The sequence below is a fragment of the Rhea pennata genome, chromosome 3, assembly GCF_028389875.1.
Source record: "Rhea pennata isolate bPtePen1 chromosome 3, bPtePen1.pri, whole genome shotgun sequence".
In the NCBI taxonomy this organism is placed as follows: Eukaryota; Metazoa; Chordata; class Aves; order Rheiformes; family Rheidae; genus Rhea; species Rhea pennata.
The window spans coordinates 91,854,313-91,876,934 of record NC_084665.1 but is presented as its reverse complement, the minus strand read 5'-3'; the positions used below and the strand labels follow the sequence as shown (position 1 = coordinate 91,876,934).

At 35.5% G+C, this 22,622-nt stretch overlaps 1 protein-coding gene across 2 annotated transcripts in view; it reads left to right on the top strand.

Annotated features, from left to right (window-relative positions):
- The window catches only part of DOP1A (DOP1 leucine zipper like protein A), a 62,043-nt gene that overhangs the window by 31,022 nt on the left and 8,399 nt on the right, over positions 1-22,622 (top strand). For both annotated transcript variants that reach the window (XM_062572805.1, XM_062572804.1), the window contains exons 17-33: positions 2,327-2,427; positions 3,707-3,966; positions 4,738-6,742; positions 6,841-6,952; positions 8,771-8,950; positions 11,191-11,316; positions 12,798-12,932; positions 13,473-13,528; positions 14,072-14,176; positions 14,864-14,930; positions 17,382-17,526; positions 18,216-18,295; positions 18,855-18,964; positions 19,131-19,280; positions 19,779-19,840; positions 20,419-20,571; positions 21,827-21,963. In XM_062572805.1, coding sequence (XP_062428789.1) covers positions 2,327-2,427; positions 3,707-3,966; positions 4,738-6,742; positions 6,841-6,952; positions 8,771-8,950; positions 11,191-11,316; positions 12,798-12,932; positions 13,473-13,528; positions 14,072-14,176; positions 14,864-14,930; positions 17,382-17,526; positions 18,216-18,295; positions 18,855-18,964; positions 19,131-19,280; positions 19,779-19,840; positions 20,419-20,571; positions 21,827-21,963 — 3,984 coding nt within the window. The remainder of the gene's footprint in view (positions 1-2,326; positions 2,428-3,706; positions 3,967-4,737; positions 6,743-6,840; positions 6,953-8,770; positions 8,951-11,190; positions 11,317-12,797; positions 12,933-13,472; positions 13,529-14,071; positions 14,177-14,863; positions 14,931-17,381; positions 17,527-18,215; positions 18,296-18,854; positions 18,965-19,130; positions 19,281-19,778; positions 19,841-20,418; positions 20,572-21,826; positions 21,964-22,622) is intronic.

Here is a 22,622-nt window from a genome sequence, read left to right as displayed (position 1 = left end):
ACAGATCAAGATATTTGCTCATGATTTCACATGGTGTGTTTTTCCTCTCCCTTACTGCTGCACAAAGGACTCCTATATCACTGCTGGCTTTTTTTCGGAAGTGATCTTGGCTATCCTACTGAATACCTCTCCTTTGCCCTCATTTAGGTAGTGCAAGTACAGTAGTATTTTTCAAAATCTTTTGAAGCTACAAGATACTCAGGTTGATGACAAGCAAGGTCTATTTTATGTCTGTGATATGTCTACACTTTCCTACTAGATAAAGGGAGCTTTTCAGCATTCAGCAGCACAGACTGTTTTATGTAGGAGACTTTTCTCTTATCAAAAGAAATGCTCTACTTACCTATATATAAAGCACATGCTTAGCTCTTACACTGGTTAATAGGTGTTCCACTTATATTCACTGGTGCTCCATTTATTCTAAAAATTTGTTTCAGATAGAGGCAATCAGTTTGACATTTGAGTAGCGGCTTTTGTAGTGCCTTAAATTTTAGATGTACAAACTGTCTTCACAGCCCCTATGGAGTGGATGATATGAAGTTAGTTGTTTACAAGTGTTGGCAATTCATGCTTGAGTGATTTCACAAGCAGTTATCTTTTCTGCCTTTCTGCCAGAGATTAACAAGGTCAGCTGAACTGAATGTGAGTCTGCTTTTCAATCACTGCAGTTCACAGCTTGACATATTGATAATACTGCTGCTGATTTGGCATATTACGCTGGTCTGTGAACTACTGTGTCCAAAGAGGTGGCACACACTCATTTCTGCCAACCTTGCTGTGACTAATTCCTTAAATCTTCACAGCATGGATTGCAAAGGCTCACATGAAGTCTTCTCCACTTGTTTGAGGATTGTTTATTTTATCTCTCTAATCAGCAGATGCTACTGAATTATTTTGTGTAACCATGTATGTATTTGGCAGCAGTTTTTTCCTGTGATAAGCATATTTTTTTCTAAATATACTTTCTGTTTATTTTTCTTTGCAGAATGCTGCTGTTTCTCTAGTTTTTAGTCTGAGTCTATTATCTGTCTAGTGTTCTTTTTATAATTTGCATTTTTTTTTGTAGCTTTGACTTAAAATTTGCATTGTATTAGCGGCTACAGAACTTAAGCTGTATGTTGTCAGTGAAGTCTGGAAGTGTGGCAGATTCTCAGAGATACTAATAGTTTGTTATCGGGGTTCTTTTTGATTAAAGATAAAAATACCTACTGTTTACTTCCTATAAGCACACATTTTAAAAGAAACAAACAAAACCTGCATCTTCTCTTTGTCTCCCTGCTTATCTAGTAATTTAGTTTAAGCCTTCATTGTATTTGAAACTAATTTTACTTCATGTTTATTTGGTGTAGCTATCCTGATTTCTGTGCTTTCTTTGTTCAGTCCTACAGCTGCTTAGTGACTTCCTTGTTTCTTGGATAAAACTGTTGTTTACAGATATACCCGTATATTCCTATCATAGTATGGTATTTGTTATTGTTTTCAGCCTTGCTGGAATAACTCTTTGATAGCCACAGTGAACTGATAAAGGCATAAATTCTTAAAGCTATCTTTAGAATTAAATATTTTGCATATTATTAGCAATAAGCATGTATTTGTTACAAAACAAGCTGTAGTACTGGAGCAAAAATTAGCATCTTATCGATGAACTCCATCTATGCATTATCTAGCTGGAGAATCCTTACCTCTCTCTCTCTCTCTCTCTCTCTCTCTCTCTCTCTCTCTCTCTCTCTCTCTCTCTCTCTCTTCTCTCTCTCTCTCTCTCTCTCCCTCACCAATCTACTTTCATTCCCTTACTTCCTTGTATACTGTGTTTTGATACTGTCCCATGACTCCAGACGCTACCGCTTGGCTGTTTATATCTAAATATTTCTCTGATAGTCATCCTTCTCTCTACCTCTGTATCCTTGAGTTTTCCTCTTCAACAGCTTTCATGTTTCCTCGTGATCACTGTTCATGATGTCTTCAAAAGCTTTGATACTGATTATGTTAAAGTCACTGAAAGCAGAGCTGTACAATTGGCAAGAGTAAAATGAGTATCGTTCAAGCTATGGCATTATCTTTTCATGCCAAATTTGGAAACTGAGGGAGGAAAGATCAAGCTGGAAGGGAGGATTCTTTTCATGTTACTAAAATTGTTTGTAAAAAGCTATTGTTGTCTGTTAGTGTTTTTCAATATTAAAAGATAAGACCAGAACGCTTAGTCAAATACGTGATTTATAACAACTTCATGATATCTTGTAAGCTTCTGTATACCTCTTTTTTTTTTCCAGTACTTATGAGAGACTAGTGATATTCTGTTAGATCTAACATATAATTTGATCCACAGAAAGTAAGAATGGAAGCTCACGCAAAGTTTGCAGTGCTGTGGCATCTCACTCGTGACCTTCATATTAACAAGTCGTCTTCCTTTGGCCGTACCTTTGACAGGTTGGTGATTGCAGCCATGACTCAGATGAAATAATTTTGCTTCAAAATTTTAACTACATTACACTGACAGCATAGAATATTTAGAATTTAGAAAATCTCTGTGTAAACATGAGAGCCAGAAAGGAGGGGAAGAAGCGAATCTGAGTGTTAGACAAATTTATTTTCATGATGGTGATGTTGTCAGTTGTGGATTTTTCTGACAGCTATAAAATGTAGGGCAGGAAAGATCACCGGATACATTGAGCAGCAGTGCAATTAAAATATTTTTGTATATTGAGTATAGTATCTGGGTTGTTGCTGTGACTTGCTAAAAACAAAAGCAAGAGAGAGAAATCAACACAGAATTGCATTATATAAAAACAGAAAGTAAGGCTAGAGCTAAGAGAATTTAAGAAAACTCTACAAGTAAGCACTAAGACATAAAAACATACAGATTATACAAAATAATTTTTATGTGAAATGTCACCTACTGACAAGCAGCAGAGGACTTCTATTTTGCTTTCTGGTGTTAGGCCATCCTCTTAGAAAAAGTTGGATGTTCCAGACCCTGAACTAGCGTCATCATCCTTAGCTAGCAGATATGTCCTAGGAAGATGTTCTTTTAAATTTCCTCGTGTATACATAGCTGTGGGAGGCAGGGTAAAATGGTTATCATGTCTTTGACTTGCTGCTGTCACTCATGGAAATGATCATAATTCTATGTGTACAGCTAAGAGCTTATTATGAGCACATACCACTATAGGACATAAAATGGAAAAATTTAGAGTCCTATATGTATATTGTTTTCTCCCCAAATTTGAAAAAGATTCAAAAGGCTAAAACTGTAAAAAAGAAGAAAATAATGAGAGTCGAAAGAGTTTAATCTTCAAATACATTTCTCCACCCAGTTCTCCAAGATAAGATCTTTGAATAAGGTATCTCTTATTTTCCATGCAACTGCATGAATTGTCTTTATAAGTTTGTCTTTTTGTAGTACTCTAGTAGTCAAAGACAACTTGTTATACTAGTAGCTGTACAAATATTTTAACTGGTTATACTACTAGTACAGCTATCTTAACTGACGTTGTTACTAGCTCTTCCTGGTCATTTCTTCATTAAGCTGGACTAAAATATAAAATTTTGGCCTACAAATTTTAGATTCCAAATAAAATATTGTTTTATACATGGGAAACACTGGTGTATTTCCCAACATACTGAATTTATCATGTATCAGATTAAAATGGAATTACACCGGGTGTAGTATAAATATGTGCTAAATTCATTCTTCTTTCTGTTCTAGATCTTTATTTATTATGCTAGACAGTCTTAACAGCTTAGATGGTTCTACATGGTCAGTGGGACAAGCCTGGCTTAATCAAGTCCTTCAAAGACATGATATTGCAAGGGTTCTTGAACCTTTGCTCCTACTGCTTCTCCATCCAAAAACTCAGCGAGTTTCTGTTCAGCGAGTACAGGCTGAATGTTACTGGACTAAATCTCCCTGTCACCCTGAAGAAGAAAATGAAAAGCACTTTATGCAGAAATTTAGCTGTGCAGATGGTATGTACACTAGAGGACCTTAGGAAGTTTCTTATTTAATTTTGCTTATTTATTAATTACAAGTAACATTAAAATGTAGTAGAAATTTTTGATTCTAATTCTCCTAAGAAATTTCTGTAGTAACTACTGCTTATATGTACACCTGTTTATGCATACTTTTTTTTTTTTTTTTTTTTTTTTTTTTTTTTTTTTTTTTTTTGTCTAATTCAAGCCAGTAGGCTTGGTACCAAGTCCACCCATTATATCTAACCAAAGATACTCCAGTATCTTTGAAGTTTCATTGCTTCTAAATGAAGAAAATATACTCTACAATAAATATTTGAGTATTATTATGTCTTATTCACTTCAGTGGAATTAATGCATATGTCTTAAAGTTTCACCCAGAGCTGAAATATTTTTTTTTGAATTAGAAACACAATGATGTGAGGCTGACATACTCAGCTGACATACTGATATAGTTTGAAGGTGTAACATGTCTAGTGTAATTTTAGTAACATACTGTTTACTAATTTTTTTGAAAACACACACACATAAGCCTGCATAAGATTTCATGTGTGTGAATTATGCTGTTTTGCTAAAGTCTACTACTAAAATAATCTTGCTTTGATTAAGTGAACATGTGTGGTTTGCATATTAACGTTTTTTTTCCTGTTTGGAGTGAAAAGAAGCTAAGTACTGTACCTTCATCTTAGTCGACATATTAAAAATTCTTTAAATTCTTATTTTTAATTCTGAATATTACATATATGATTTACTGTTTTTCTCTTTAAGCGTTTTCTCATGTGCCTTTAAGCCAAGGACAACTTATACCTAAAGAGAGCAATGAAAAACAACTTGCTATGGACGAAATGGAGAACTTCAGCCTGACTGTCAACCCTTTGAGTGACAGGCTTTCCTTATTAAGTACCAGCAGTGAGACTATTCCAATGGTTGCATCTGATTTTGACCTTCCCGACCATCAAGTTGAAACATTGCAGAGTTCTGACTCTGGCTGTTCTCAGTCATCTGTTGGAGACAACGTCAGTTACGAGGTAGAGACAGAAAGCCTGAGTGCTCAGGATAGCTCTCAGACTCTGAGAGAGGACTCCCCTGATGAAATTGTGCAACAAGTGGTTACAGATCTAATATGCAAAGTTGTAAGTGGTCTTGGAGAAGAGACTGAATTAGGTGGACATAATCTGCACTCTGAGGATACTTCATGCAAATTCAGTCCGTTAGATAACTCTGAAGAGGTGACTAAAAGTGAAGATCAAAATATTCAGAGTAGCCAGAGTAGTTTGCTTAGTAATGACAGCTCCCAGTTATTATCAGCATCAACTGAGACTGGACTTGAGAGCTTACGAGATGAAATTTCAAGAAATAACTCTTCACCCTGTATTGCTGCAAGTCAGCAGTCTCTCTCTGATCTCACTTTTACTTCCATGGAATCAAAGTCTAGAAAGCGAAGCCACAGTAGTATTCAGTTCAGCTTCAAAGGAAAGCCACCTGAAAAAATGTCAGAAAAAGAAACAATTGTTAAAGAGTCTGTTAAGCAACCAGGTGCAAAACCTAAAGTGAAAATAGCCAAAAAGAAAGATGAAGAGAAGAAGAAAGCCCAAACAGAAAAGCTTAAGCAAACCAATGTCTTCTTTAGTGATGGTCTTGATTTAGAAAATTGGTACAGCTGTGGAGAAGGAGAGATTTCAGAAATAGAGAGTGATGTGGGGTCTCCAGGAATGCGAAGATCTCCCAACTTTAATATCCATCCATTGTATCAGCATGTGCTGCTCTATCTCCAGCTGTATGACTCTTCAAGGACACTGTATGCTTTTTCTGCAATTAAAGCAATTCTGAAAACAAATCCTTCAGCTTTTGTAAGTGCCATCTCTACCACCAGTGTCAACAATGCATACACTCCCCAGCTCTCATTGCTCCAGAATCTTCTAGCCAGACATCGAATATCTGTTATGGGCAAAGATTTCTATAGTCACATCCCAGTTGATTCAAATCATAACTTTCGGAGTTCTATGTATATAGAAATTCTTATCTCCTTGTGTTTGTATTATATGCGGAGCCACTATCCAACTCATGTTAAAGTAACCTCACAGGATCTAATAGGAAACCGTAATATGCAAATGATGAGTATAGAAATTTTGACGCTTCTTTTTGCTGAGTTGGCAAAAGTCATAGAAAGCTCTGCAAAGGGCTTTCCTAGTTTTATTTCGGACATGTTATCCAAGTGCAAGGTTCAGAAAGTGATCCTTCATTGTCTGCTATCTTCTATCTTTAGTGCACAGAAATGGCACAGTGAAAAGATAGCTGGAAAAAACATAGTGGCTGTAGAAGAAGGTTTCTCTGAAGACAGCCTTATAAACTTCTCTGAAGATGAATTTGATAATGGCAGTACGCTGCAGTCACAGCTTCTAAAAGTACTCCAGCGGCTGATTGTCTTGGAACACAGAGTAATGACTGTGCCTGAGGAAAATGAAACAGGCTTTGAATTTGTCGTAACGGACTTGGAGCACATTGGTCCTCAGCAGCCGATGACTTCCCTTCAGTATTTACACTCCCAGCCAATAACCTGTCAAGGCATGTTTCTCTGCGCGGTGATAAGAGCTCTGCATCAACACTGTGCCTGTAAAATGCATCCCCAGTGGATAGGCCTTATAACTTCTACTTTGCCTTACATGGGAAAAGTTCTTCAAAGGGTGGTTGTTTCGGTGACTCTTCAGCTTTGCAGGAATTTGGATAATTTAATTCAGCAGTATAAATATGAAACGGGATTATCTGATAATAGGTATGTGTATGTGGAGATAATTTTTTCAAAGAAATTTTATTCTATTGAATTAATTTGCCATCAGATGAACTACTTAAAAAATGAATCTTTTATTTTAGGCCTCTCTGGATGGCATCAGTCACTCCACCAGATATGATTCTCACTTTATTGGAAGGTATCACAACAATAATTCATTATTGCCTCCTAGATCCATCTACACAATATCATCAGGTAAGTCTGTCTGGGCATCTGAAAGATTCCTATACAGCACCCATCAAATTAAGGCATGTAATTGTGATAACAGTGTTTGTATGTAGGTACTTGGAGGCTTGTGTGGAAAAATACTAAATATGACTATCTTGGCTATAAATCTGTTTTTCATTGCTAATATACACAAATCAATTAAACAGAAGAACATTTTTCTAAAAATTAGATCTTTGAAAGAATATTCTTACACCTTTTTTTGTTTAGTTACCTTGTCAAGGAGCAAAAGTAGGAATTAATTAACTTTCAGACCTCTGAGATGCAAACTTTTAGAGATGGCTTCGTTTGTGGGACTTTACAGACTGATGCCTTTATTTTCTGGCTGCATTATCTAATCCATAATTTTCTGGCTGGTGGCTGATACACTAGAGGGCTGTGTTGCCATTCAGAAAGACCTGAACTGCAGAGTAGGGCAAAGAGAAACCTCATAAGGTTCAACAAGAGCAAGTGCAGGGTCCTGCACCTAGGGAAGAATAACCGTAGGCACCAGTACAAGCTGGGGGCTGACCTGCTGGAGAGCAGCTCTGCAGAGAAGGACCTGGGAGTGCTGGTGGACAACCATGAGCCATCAGTGCACCCTTGTGGCCAAGAAGGCCAATGGCCTCCCGGGATGCATTAGGAAGAGTGTTGGCAGCAGGTTGGGGGAGGTGATTCTGGCCCTCTACTCAGCCCTGGGGAGGCCTCATCTCGAGTACTGTGTCCAGTTCTGGGCTCCCCACTACAAGAGAGACATGGAGCTACTGCAGAGAGGCCAGCATGTGGCTACGAAGATGATTAGGGGACTGGACCATCTCTCTCATGAGGAACAGCTGCGAAAGCTGGGCCTCTTCAGCCTGGGGAAGAGAAGACTGAGGGGGGATCTTGTCAATGTGTATAAGTAGCTGAAGGGAGGGTGTCAAGGGCTGGACTCTTTTCAGTGCTGCCCAGTGACAGGACAAGAGGCAATGGGCAGAAACTGAAGCACAGGAAGTTCCGCCTGAGCGTGAGGGGGAATTTCTTCCCTGTGAGAGTGACGGAGCCCTGGCACAGGTTGCCCAGAGAGGTTGTGGAGTCTCCTTCTCTGGAGATCTTCAAGGCCCGCCTGGATGCAACCCTGTCTAACATGATGTAGGTGACCCTGCTTGAGCAGGGAGGTTGGACTAGATGATCTCCAGAGGTCCCTTCCAACCTCAACCATTCTGTGATTATTCATCTTGCAGTATGTCAAAATATTCTTTCTGTAGCTTCTGTATATTCACAATTTGTCTTTTTGTTCCTCTGATTCTATGAAATGGTATTTTTGTATCTGATACTCTGAGCATAGTCTATGTCAGGAATTTGGCCCAGATTCTGAAAAAAAATATTTGTCCTGCTACTTTTTCTTTTTTTTTTTTTTTTTTTTTGTTCTGATTTTGTTCATGTTTCCCTTTGTTTTCCATTCATTTAGAAATGACCCAAAAGTGTTTACTCTCTGTGCAAGTAAATAAATTTGCATAAAGTATTAGTTTCCCCTCAAATTCTGAAATAATTGAATTTTGCAAAGGTATTGGTAAATGATATAAAATTGATCACTATAGACATGAGGCTTCACATGTTCAGAATACATTCCATACTGTATGATTGTGAGTCAAAAGATTAATTATTATTATTTAATAGACTAAAAATTGCATATACTCTTATTATTAAAAATATTTTTAATAAGTCTTAAAGTTGCAGACTTTGTCCATTAAATTTCAATTAATACTGTTTTACTACTGCTGGAGATGTTTAATGCTTTTCCTCCCCTTCTCCTTTGAAATACACTAGCTTTTGGTTAATGTAGATCAGAAACACTTGATTGAAGCACGCAGTGGGATCTTATCTATCTTGCATATGATCATGTCTTCTGTGACTCTGCTATGGAACATCCTTCACCTTGCAGATTCTTCAGAGAAAACAACTGCTGCTGCTGCTTCCATTACCACTATTAATCTCGGATCGACAAAGGTCAGATTGTCAGGGATTATGTTAAGTTGTTCATGAGTACCTTTGTCAAACTAAATTCATCTACATTCTCTTAAGTGTGAGTTGTGTTTTAATACCTTTGTCTCCATCTATAACCATCTCCCCTAGAAACAAGGCTTTATGAACAAGCATTGAATCCGCTTTTAAATTTAAGTGTCTCAGCTGACAACAACGTGTCTCCCCTGGCAGCTTTCTACAAAGGAAATCACGTCCATCCTGAAGAACAGTTGAAGCCATTTAAGACTGCCCTTTTATATCTCAAAGGATATAAAATATTCATGTAAAATCTTATCAAAACAGAGCTCTACTTTTAAAACAGCTTGTACTCGGACATTTGTGAACTAATTTTTTATTCATTCAATTCTTGTACAGCAGTGTCATTATACACACGGAAATGTCATAGCAGGTTGTAACTGTAAAGAAGAGAAGCTGAGAAGGGGACAAGTAGGCGGCCTCTGAGAACTCTGCCTAGTCCTTTTATTGAAAACAGTTCAAACTTGTAGTACTTTGCATTCTTAAGTAAGAAATTACATTTAAATTTAAAGTATTTTAAAATATGATTTCCTCATAGTTAATTTGAATATATCAGATACTGCTTTGTGATGATGTTACAAACTTTTCAACCTTTGTCATTCAAACTGAAGAAGTAATAGAAAACTCTTTTTGTTGTTTTTGCACAGACTAATTCATGGTCATACTCGTGCTGCCAGGAAGGCTTTCCACTCACTGATGGGAAGTCTGTACTAGTGGATGGCCTATAAACATTATACTTCTGTGAAAATAAGATAAGCTTTTGTGCTCTGATCAGCATTAACTCTTTTGTAAATCCCAGATTTTTTTTTATTTTGCTTGAATTCACATTATTCAAAAGGATATTTAACATATGCCATATATGAAAAAATTCTGGTTGAATTCGGCTAGTCAGCTATTAGAACAGGGTTTTTGCTTTTTCACCTTATGCCTTTTTTGTACTGCTTTTATAGCTGCCTCAGAACTGGTTGTTGTGGTAAAAAACACATGGAGTTGTATAGAATTGTGTACCTTATATATGAGTGAGCTTTTTAAGCTTCAGTCCAACTGGGCTGCTTTGGCAACCGTTCTCTTGGCAGGTATATAAAAGGCAGAGTCAAGCTCAAGGATCCTATTTAGCAGTTTCCTGCAAGCTTAGAGAATTCCTACTGAAATACCTCAGATCAGATCAAAGCAGAAATGGCTTTCAGAAAATAGACAGGAAATAGATTTTTTCTTCTCTCTCTCTCCCTCTGGTTTTTCTGTCATAGAAAACAGGGCTAGAAGTCGTCTCAGGAAATATATGTTGTTTTTTCTGACCAAGTGCACCTTAAGTGCACTTTTAACATGCTTAAGAAACATATTATTGAGAGTTTCAACAATGAAAATTTCAGTCTTCCAGAGCAGCTTTTTGTACAACTTTCTTCCTACTTCTTAATCTTTATCTCACTTGCTATAAATTAAGCTCTCCACTGTTTGTAGTGGACATGAACATAATCTTCCTTTGTTCTTTGTAATTACTTCATACACATTTGAAAACTGTTATAACCCCACTATTTTCTCTAAACTATACAAATTAAATTCTATCCCTTATAAGTCATATTTTCTGTATCAGTAATTTTTCTTCTCTTTTTTATAGTTTGGGTTCTCTCAACTTGTGTACATTTCTTGAAGTAAGGTGTCCAAAACTGGACATGCTACATGGTATCCTCTTTCAGGGGAAATAATATTTAATGTCTTGCATGCAGCAGAGCTATTTATGGATGCTTTTTTCCTTTCCTTGTTGTTCTTGACTCAGTAAGTTTGTGATCCATTATAATCTCAAGATCTACTTTTTTTTTTCCCAGCAGCACTGCTATCTAAATAGTTATTCATCCTGAATTGCTAAAGTGGTTTATTTCTACCTTTGCATGCAAAGCCCGAGGACATTTTCCCAGTTTGTCAGGTCACTTTGAATTTTATACCTTTCTATATCAGCTGCTTTCCATTTCATTAACATTTGCAAATTTAAAAAGTGTATATTCTCTTCCATTGTTTTAGTCACTAATATAATGATTAAAGAGTACCAGATGTAGTGTAGAGCTTTATGAATGCACTCAGTGCATACTTACATTTTGACAAAAAAAATAGTGACAGTTGCCATTTGAGCATGGCATTTTGAACATAATGTTCTGCTTATTTAAAGGCATATATGTTCTGCTTCCATATTTCAGAATTTGAGGCAGCAGATTCTTGAACTGTTGGGCCCAATTTCAATGAATCATGGTGTTCACTTCATGGCTGCTATTGCATTTGTATGGAATGAAAGGAGGCAAAATAAAAATACTTCTAGGACAAAGGTATGTGTATACTACCATGGTCACTTTGAAGAGAGGTAGTACCTTCAAGTGATTTGAAAGTATTAAGGATAATGTCAGTGGTTCCAGTGAAAAATGCATGTTATGGAATATGGAAAATATTTCTATAAATTGTATTTCTTAATTAGCAAGTATATTGTCAGGAAGCTACCAATTGAATTTAGAACTGGGTTATCTTCCTGAATTCTTCAGGAACAGAGTAAAAAACTCCAAGCCCCCGGATGAACTATTAATTACTGGCATTTTAGCTGAAGTGGTGTGTCTCCTATTGTGACTGTGATTAAAAAAAAAATGCTTTCTTTAAAACCTGGTCTTCCTGTTCTGTACCTGTCTGGAATCTAGGGCAGTATGGATGCAATCTGTCACCAAGTTTGCTATGCAGTACAGTAAGATAATAATGATAATTTATGAACAGGCTTAAGGGTATGGATGTATACTATACCCCTTCATAAATAGAATATATGAGCACTTTTGCTCCTATATGAATACTTTTTCACTATTGGCATAACCTCTTAAAAGCATACTTTTTTTTGAGTGAATTATTTGGTTCAGTGTATTCATACTCAAATACCTGAATGTATTCACTATCCTTTTTAATCACCTAAATTTGCAGAAGTACAGAGCACTTGCAGCCCTTTTGTTTTTGAAGCCATGATTGTAAATTTAAGTGACCCCTTGGCATGTATATTTTGTTACAGGCTTTACTTATGTAATTATCTCACACAATGCAGGCAAATGTATGTTCTTCACCTCACCACCTCACCTCACCTACCCAATCACTATGCAGCTTTTTAAGACTGTACTGTAAGTTCAGTGATGACTATCAGGAGCTCTTGACTCCCATCATACCCTAGATGGAAATGATTTCTATAAATTTATCTGACATATCAAATATAGCATGTCCTATTTGAAGACAGTATGAATATTTTGTTAACAGAAAAATCTATTCTTGTGGGAAGGAATGTATTTCCAAATTAGAACCCAGATAGATTATAGTGGTCCAGCCTAAACCAATGCTTCCAACATTGTGTTTCATATTTCCAGGCTTTTGCATGCTTAGTTGCTTGATTGTTCATTGACTGTTTTTATTGCAGTATTCTGTATTAACTTGAAAACTACCACAAAAGTAGTTGAAGACAGAGTATTTTCTTGGAGGAAACTTTTAGAGTTTTTTACTGTGACACTCAGGAATTGTCAGAACACTGTTGTTCACTTGGGAAAAGTCTTCTCATTAAGAGCTTTCTTAAAAGCATCACTCACAATAAAGGCAACTTCATAGGATTCACTTTATTGTCTATAGTTAGCTCGTCTGGCAGGCAGTTCAGATCTGCAACCCAAGTGACCCATGTAGTAGCAGATCTTTTTTGTTTTACTTGATAAGAACTGTGTGAGGCAGACTGTCTTAATTTTAGTGCAGGCATTGTCTGTGATGAAAATCTATGACATACATTTGATGCTTTTAGGTTATTCCTGCAGCTGGTGAAGAACAACTTCTACTGGTAGAGCTAGTTCGCTCTATCAGCGTAATGAGAACTGAGACTGTTATACAAACAGTGAAGGAAGTGTTGAAGCAGCCTCCAGCCATAGCAAAGGACAAGGTATGAAAATTGTAAATGCACTATTCATTTATTTAATAGCTTTTTACAGAAGCTTAGACATTAAATGATGTGGATACTTCATTCACAAATTCAAACAATTCATGCTACCATTCACTACAATCTGAAGATTTTGAATATATAGTGGATGGATGAACCTTTGGCAGGGAAATAAAAAGAAGTCATACCTGCCTAAGTTACTGCTATTTATTAAAAAACTCCAGAATCTTATGTACTGTTTCTGTAAAAGATCATGTTGCATAGGGATACGATATTTACATGAGGGAAACAAACGTGTAGCGTGGAGTCAGGTTGACTTTTTAAAGGTGAGAAAGGGAGGTGGGAAAAGGAGGAAAGAGCAAAAGAAAAAAAAACTTTATATAAAGATGCTTGAATGGGAATTCGTAAGATACTGTTAATGAAATAAGTTGTCTTCAGTCACTGCTGTAACATTTCAGCATTGTCATTTTTGCAGTGACAAACAACAACAAAAAAAGTTAATTGCGTCTTTCTAATTGCACAAATTTCATATCTTCTTCCTAGAAGCATCTTTCACTGGAAGTTTGCATGTTGCAGTTTTTCTATGCCTATACTCAGAGGTAAGACAAGAAGTTGGATTTTATTTTTGTCATAAGAAGCGGATGGATGATCTGGTTGTTTTTATCTTTTATAATCCATAGGATAAAAAATTCCCTGTTAATCTAAAGTTTAAAAAAAAAAAAAAAAAAAAAAAAGAATGGTTTTGAACCGTAGGTATTATAATGAAGAAAGGTATTTTAAGATTTCCGCAGTTCTGCATCACCTTTCTTTCCCTACCTAAAAATCCTGCAGGAAATCTGCCCCTGAGCCACCGAAAGCTGAATTTAATTATACTGTAGCTCACTGGTATGACTCCAACCACTGGCTGAAAAGCATATCTTTTGAGTGCACTGTTCTGCCTTCTGCCTTTTCTAGAGTCTGTATACTACAAGCTTGATGTAGCCACCTAGTATTAAATCAGTTATTAAACAAGCTATATATGAATGTTGATTCACAATATCAGACTGGAGAACTGTGAAGTTTAAATTAAAAAAAAAAAAAAAAAAAAGGACACCTGAGAGATAAGATCCTGTTTTCATTGCTGTCATTACTTTCTCTTTTAGGATTCCGGTGACCAGCTTAGTAGATAGTTGGGCATCACTACTGCTTCTACTAAAGGACTCTATCCAGGTTGGTCTTCCAGCCCCAGGACAATTCCTCATACTTGGGTAAGCACTTGATACTTGTGATTTCTAAGGAAGTTCAATTATAAGTGTGTGAAATCATATGGAAGTGTTGGTCTTTCCAAATCATTAACTAAGAATAGAGAGGAATCCCTATTTCTTAGTCTGTCAAATTAGTTTTTTCTCTGAGGAATGGTTATATGTATTAAACTGTATACTGTAATATGATAAAAGCCAAGATTTTTATTACATTACTGATTATTTGAGCTGTTCAGACTCTTTAAACAGTAGATTTAAGCTTCTGGTTTTACTTAGCAAATAACTCCAATTACTGTTTGTTAAGTGTATATTTATAGCCTACTGAAAAAGATTAGGTTAATCCCCAGCATGTAAACTGCTTGTGGAATGTTAGAAATAAAATGTTGAATATGGTTTTCTGTATAAAGCATCAAGGCACCATTTTCTGGAATTTAATTTTGCTAAAAAATTGACCTTAAAGATATTTTTGTGTGTTCTAGTAAAACATGTACTTCATAAACTATTCTGGTTAAGAACACTTGGAAAATATTCTATTCTGGTTAAGAAACTTGGAAACATGTATTCTAGAATGTTAGTAAATTAAAGAGAAATAACTGAAGATTTCGTAAATAAGTGTTATACCTGTAAATTTCTTCAGAGTTGTTCTGAGTTTTGTTATAAGAATAAAACCTGTCTACTTGATTATTTTTGCAGTGTTCTTAATGAATTTATTATGAAAAATCCAAGTCTGGAGAATAAGAAAGATCAGAGAGATCTTCAGGTAAAACAAAACAAATTATATATGTATTTTTATATATATATATATTATATATATATATATACACACACACAGACACACACACACACACACATATATATATGCTTTGAAAATATTGAACAATAAATGCCTCATTTGAGGGAATCATGTGAATGACAATAGTGTATCCGAATGATTTTCCCTGGAAAAATGTTTCTAAGCAATTGATAACTGCTAAACAAATTTTTAAAATGTTTATTGTTTTGAAATTGACTGTTTTATTTAGTGTAGTTCCCTAAAGAAATGAGACCTCTGTGCTCTCCCTGTTTTGCCACCCCAAAAACTGTTGGTGAATTTTGAGCAAAATTTGAAAGACATCCTAAATGTTCCTACATGCTTTTGAAAATTGGCAATTAGGTAGAAAAAGGAGAAATTACTGCCCCCATTAAGGGAAAGAACAGATGAAATTCCCCTTTATCTTTCTCAAGAAGAAGCAGCTGGATAGCTACTAGCCAGGCACTGCCAGTTTTCCAGCCAATCACCTTGGGAAGTGAGAGAGAGCTGTAGGGAGAATATTGTGGAGAGCTAATGAATGGGCTGTATTAGAGAAATGGTCACAGGGCAAAAGTCCTGTAGGGTTAGAAAGCAACCTTTGTTAACCATGCTGTCCATGAAACAGTGTGGGTTTTTTGATGTTTAGATTAATATTTCTTTTCCTCTATTAAAAAAGAACTTATATATATCCTGTTCTTATTTAGCATTCTAGTCTCTGCAGTGATTTCTCCAAGCAGAAACTTCGCCTGTTTTATGTCACTATTTTTGATTGCCAGACTTTTCTGTTTTATGTTGTTGGGCTTCCTTACTTCTCTCTTTTTTTTTTTTTTCTTGGAATAATTGTTTAAAAAATTCTAATGGGGGCCCAAAAGCAGATTGGGCAACACCATTAGTTTTTTCATAAGAAGTCTGTTGGCTTCAGAAACATATCATTCTGTACAATTCATTCTGTTGCTGTCATATAATCTTGGTTATATGATACTACTTCATTTTTTGATATGAGGTAAGATGGGAATTTGCTGAAACATGATTTTTTTTTAACAAATATTGAAGATTTAAATGCTTAAAACTGAAGAAGGAGGTACATTGGAGCACCATGATAACATAGAACATTTTTCACTGCTGGCAGTTTTATATTCTGCACTAGAGGTTTAATTAAAGATATATGGGGATTTAGGGATGTACTCTGATTTAAATGAGAGTTAAGTACTTATATTTTGCATGAATCAGACTTAGGTGATTATAATTTGTAACATATTTGTTTAGGATGAAACATCAATTTTGTGAACTTTTCAGTATATATGCTTGCCATATACAAAGAGTTGATGGCACCTCTCATCAGTAGAAATCATACTGCAAAATGGTGCAATTTCTGTTACTTAAGTCTTGAGTGTAAATTCCTGATGTCTGTAAATGCTGAGCTGAAAGTTTTAGGTAGAGTTATTTATTCTCCACCCATGGGCATTAGAGAGACAGAGGAACCTTAAGGGAGTACAATTCATTTTGCTTTTCATAGAAGAGGATAAATTGTACTTTGGAAATTGCTGTCTCTCTGCACTGACTGCAGATACAAGCTAAATTAGATGTCTTATTTAGCTTTATTTTAAAAGCTGGTAAAAGCTGGTAAACCAGTAAAGATCTGATGAATCTATGTATATAATCTATGTATATGATATGATGTGCAAGTTGAATTAGTTTTTTTTTTTTTTTTTTTTTTCCCAAGTAGCTCAGGATTAAGAAAAAACAATTGAGATTCCCAGGGATGTAAATGTCAATGGAAACAAAAATGTGTTTCACATATGAGGTGATATTATAATGCCTTGTTGAAAAACATGACAGAGCCCTGCTTGAATTAAGCAGTCATGTTCATACACAGAATATAACTTCCTTACTCTTCTCCAAATACTAAAGGTGCCTGTACAGTAAATCTTAGATTTTTTTTAAATATATATTTTATTATATATTTTGGTGCATATTTTTAACAAGAAGCTTGTTGCCACAACCAGATGCACATTTATAACTGGATTAGATATATTTGGTAGAAAGGACTTCTGCAAAAAAAAAAAAAATAGTCTGTTTTTTCGTAGAAAGATACACTAAATATCTACAAATTTTTATTTTGTTGAATTAGAACCTTTTTGAATGAATTAGAATATTTTTACGTATCATTTATGTACTTTGAAATGAGTCTTTGGTATCTTCTGTTTAGTATATTTGTAATTTGATTTTATCTATGGAAAAATCTCACATTATCTTCTGGGGAGTTTTTCATCACTGATAATATTGAACAGAAGTGATTAAAAAAAAAGAATAATGAATTGTTCTATCCTATATAAACTTCCAACAAAAACTGTGTCAGGACAATGAACGTAGCCGTCTGCACAAAGTTCGTAAAAGGTTTAGTTGTTGTTTTTCCACCAGGATGTGACACACAAGATAGTGGATGCCATTGGGGCGATTGCTGGTTCTTCCTTGGAACAGACTACTTGGCTAAGACGAAACTTGGAGGTTAAGCCTTCCCCCAAGATTATGGTTGATGGAAACAACTTGGAATCTGATGTTGAAGGTGGTTTTGTTTTCATCTTTTATTTTAAATAAAACATTGTAATTCATTTAATTATCAGACCAAAATTAACAAAGCTTTAACTTAAATATGTATACGTATATATGTATATATAAAAGTGAAAATACTAGTTTAGTATTTTATATGTTAAATATTTATAAAAATGCTTCCATCTGGGCCTCTTCAGCCTGGGGAAGAGAAGACTGAGAGGGGATCTTATCAATGTGTATAAGTACCTGATGGGAGGGTGTCAAGGGGACGGGGACAAACTCTTTTGAGTTGTCCCATGTGACAGGACAAGAGGCAATGGGCAGAAACTGAAGCACAGGAAGTTCTGCCTGAGCGTGAGGGGGAATTTCTTCCCTGCGAGAGTGACGGAGCCCTGGCACAGGTTGCCCAGAGAGGTTGTGGAGTCTCCTTCTCTGGAGATCTTCAAGGCCCGCCTGGATGCAACCCTGTCTAACATGCTCTAGGTGACGGTGCTGAGCAGTGAGGTTGGACTAGATGATCTCCAGAGGTCCCTTCCAACCTCACTGATTCTGTGATTCTATGATTCTATGTTCAGGTATTGGTATCTTATGCAGTATATCTGACAGAGTCTGTGCAGCTTCAAAATACACGCTATTAAAATATGCTTGTAAAGTAAATAATGGCTTAAGAAAATTAATTTCAGACTTTTTTTTTTTGTTTAGATATGTTGTCTCCAGCAATGGAAACTTCAAACATAACTCCATCAGTCTATAGTGTCCATGCATTAACCTTACTTTCTGAGGTAAATGTCTCCTCAGCTGTACTAAATACTGATTTTTAATAATCTTTTATAATTGCAAAAAGCTTTGGGCTGGATGTTTGAGGAAAGATATTTGACTTGAAACATTGATGTGAAAAGATAGAGGTTCCTGTCATATAACAATGTATAGAACGAAACAGTTTAAAAAGATTTGGCGAGATGGATGCAAAGTAGGTTGTGCCTTTTCAGATGTATAGTATAGAGGATGTTTTTGGTGACAAACTTTGTGCTGTTTGTGGTATGTGTTATTTTCTGCTGATCATCACAGTCAGTCTTCGGTGTGGGTTTTTTTTTTTTTTTAGCTTATTCTGTAGAATGCTTTGACCAAGAGTTTATACTTTTGTGTTTTTACCTAAGTTCCCTTTAAAAATGAAGGTATGTTTTATGTTTATACTTTGGATTTTATATAGTACCTGGAATTTGACTGCGTCCATTGTGAACTTGAACATTCAGTGCAAAACACTATACAAAAAAAATTGCTTGTGGTAAGCATAAAGTAGCTTGGGAGTGAGCGAAAACGTTTTTTCCTCACTTTTTATAGGTTTTGGCTCATCTCTTGGATATGGTTTTCTACAGCGATGAAAAAGAGAGAGTTATTCCTTTGCTTGTAAATATTATGCACTATGTTGTTCCCTACCTCCGTAATCACAGGTATCTTTACAATTTATTCAATTTATGTAGATCTTTATAGTTGATTGAAATTTGGTGTATCTAACACTTCAGTTGAATCAGATAGGATAGGGATTGAATTATCTATTGAAACCTTCTTATAAAGCAACTGTTTAAAATTACCTTATGTTGACTTTATTTTGTTTAGTGCTCACAATGCATCCAGCTATCGAGCCTGTGTTCAGTTATTAAGCAGTCTTAGTGGGTATCAGTATACAAGGAGAGCATGGAAAAAGGAAGCATTTGATCTCTTCATGGATTCCAGTTTCTTCCAAATGGATGCTTCTTGTGTTAACCAGTAAGACTTTTCTTCTTGCTTGTGTTGGTGGCTGTTATGAGTTTTATGTATGTATACTCTTACACGTGAAGATATGTAATATGGAGCAAAATTTCCCAAGATATCTCTCTGTTGAGAGAAGAAAGGAGGGGTGTTTTGTATTTTAAATTACTGCACAAAGAATATTATATACACTTTTGTGTGTGTGTGTGTGTACATATATATATATATATATATATATATATAGTATACACCACACCTAATATTAATTTCTATGTACAAGTACATTTTTCAACTTCAGATCTATTTTAAAAATATATATTTTTAATAAGATGAACAAAATTCCTAAGCATTGCATAGGTACAAATCAGTCAAACTGTACTGATGAAATGATACCTATATAACAAAGAGATTAGGTAAGAAGTTTTAGCAAATTAAAGATAGTTTAGTTAAAAGAGCAGAAAGTCTCCTATAAGGATTTCTTCCTTTTCTAATTTGTGTACAATCTTCCTCTTTTAGTTGGAGAACTATTATGGATAATTTGATGACACATGACAAAACCACATTCAGAGATTTGATGAGTAAGTATTATTGATGTAGTGGTAACTTTTCTCCAAGGGAAACATAAAAAACAGAAAATGAAGATCTTAAACTTTTGTTCAACTCTGGATAATTCAGACAGAATGGATATGGTTTTTTTTTTTCAACTATTTTTTTTCTTGAGATTCATAAGTAAAATCATTTGAAGTGAGGGAATTTGAGACCATCCTGGCCCACAGGGATTTTTGTTTATACAACAGATTTTATTAACCAGAGGGTTTTTTTTTTTTTTTTTTTTTTTTTTTTTTTTAGATCTTTGACACTAACTCTGCTTAAGGAAAAATTGATTCTGCACAACCAAAGCTTCTGACCATCTGTGCATGCAAACTATATTTAAAACAAACAAACAAAAAGCCAGAGGGATTGTGCATATCTAAGAACTTTCTTTCAATATATATTTTTAAATCAATGTGGTTACAAATACAAATGGCAAGGGTATTTTCTTAGTGGATGTTTTTGAATTGCATTAATCCAACAAAAGTAAGAATTATTTATGCCTGAAGGTGAAACGGAAGAGAAATTTGAAGTTCCTCTCAGCGCTACTCATTTTCTCTTTCAGCACGAGTGGCCGTGGCTCAGAGCAGTTCCCTCAATCTCTTTGCTAATCGGGAGGCAGAGCTGGAGCAGCGTGCTCTGCTCCTGAAGAGACTGGCCTTCGCGATCTTCAGTAGTGAAATAGACCAGTACCAGAAATACCTTCCAGACATACAAGGTCGGTAAAAATGTGTCCCTTAATGGAATTCTTTCTCTTGAAACTGATTGTGGCTGAGGAATATTTTTATGACAAAGTTCTAGTGTTACGTGCCATCTGAGAGAGAAATTTCTGGATAACAACAGGTAAATCTGTCCTCTGAAATATTTGTGTGATTCAATTTCCATAACTGAATGCCAAGTTTCTGCTGATTTTAGTGGGAACATTTTGAATCTTAAATGGTTGCAAAATACCTGGATTTCCCAATTTCCAGTTGACATTTAGCTAGATTGTATCACTGATTTGTCATTTTGTACCTTGATCGGTGTTCTTGGGTGCTTTTTGACATAATAGGTACTTATATCTTCAGTGTTGAAATGGGGATAAATACAAAGGCTGACCTTGAAGAGGTTTTTAAATTCTTCTTACAATTTCTGCTCCTCTGTTTGTCTGTCCTAATTATCACTGAAGCACATCTCTTCCAGCTGACTCATTTCATTAAGTGATTGGGAATGAGATATGTTTGTTTCTTTCTTTTTTCTAAGATGCAGATGGTTAGGGCACTTTCTTCTAAGTGTATTGTCTCTTGGTGTTACCAAGATGGATGCTTTGGTCTCTTCCTTCATATAGAAGGTCAATTGCATTATCTTTCTTGTTTCATTTGTTGTAGGATTTATTCTTTGAGGTTCTTTTCCCAGTCAGTCAGTAGCTGAGTTTACAGTGTTCAAGATACCAGTTGGTTTTACTGGTCTGAACTGTGAAGTGCATGTGCTGGTTTGAATGAAAAATTGCTTTATATATCTGCCTCTGCGTTGAATGCTTAGTGATGGTTATGATTAACTAAGAGGATATTATCCCTGTGTGATATGCCATGTGATGCAGCCTTTCATATGCTGTGATGATGCAGCCTTTTAATAATATTAATGTTGGGTATGTGAGCTGTTATCATATTTTGAAATCTGCTAACATCCGCTTTCTGAAATGGAGTGAAATTCTCCATAAGATAAGGAAAACTCTCAGATGCAATATTTTATTAATATAGAGAACTTTGATCAAAATGTGTATTTGTTTTGTTTTGAGATTTTTGTTTTTGTTCATTGCTTAGTGAAAGTGGTTGTTTTGTGTGTTGACAGAATCAATAAACTGTAGCAAAGTACTGAAATATTAGCATGACAGATATTAAAGAAAAAAGTTTTGAGGATAAATGAAGGGAAAGAGAAGATCCTAGTTGGAATTATTTTGAACTGAGGAATTGTTGTTCACTTTTTTCTTTCAGAAAGGCTGGTAGAAAGTCTTCGTTTGCCACAGGTGCCCACTCTTCATTCCCAAGTGTTCCTGTTTTTCAGAGTATTGCTTTTAAGAATGTCTCCACAGCACCTTACCTCACTTTGGCCTACTATGATCACTGAACTGGTGAGTTGACATTAGTATTCCTGACTTGGAAGACTTTTGCAAATTTGAGACACAACTGCTGAATGCTTTTAAGAAAAACTGTTACTGATACAAAATTGGTTATAGATGCACTGTTTATGATTAAATGTACAGTGGACACAGTTTAAATTGAATGCTGATGTATTTTCAGTCCTGGTGTCTTTTTTTTTTCTTTTTTTTTTTTTTTTTAAACGATAGAAAAATTGTTGACTTACGCTGTTTAATCTATTCGGGTGTCTCCTGAATTGAGTTTGCATTTTGCCACAGTGTTCCCTACTTATTCCTACTTACCAATTCAATAGGGTCTACTTACCAATTCAATAGGGTACATGTACCCTTCCAGCTATTTGTGCTCCCTCACTGTTCTTGTTCACTTTCTCCTGTTGCTGCTTTCCTGGTTATTTAGCCCTCCTCCTCCAGCAATGAGGATGAGAACCTGCATAAAGAGGGAGACAGACTCCATGTTGCATTGGCAATTGGTCGTAATTCCCGCCACACTGTTGCTGAAATTTAGTAGTTAGATGTATAAAAGGCCCGATACCTGGCTTTGTTTTTAATTCTTAGGTCACTCTGTCGTAGCAAGACATGATAACACCTGTTTTCAGAACTGCTACATATGGAGTGTCTGGGGTTGGCTCTTT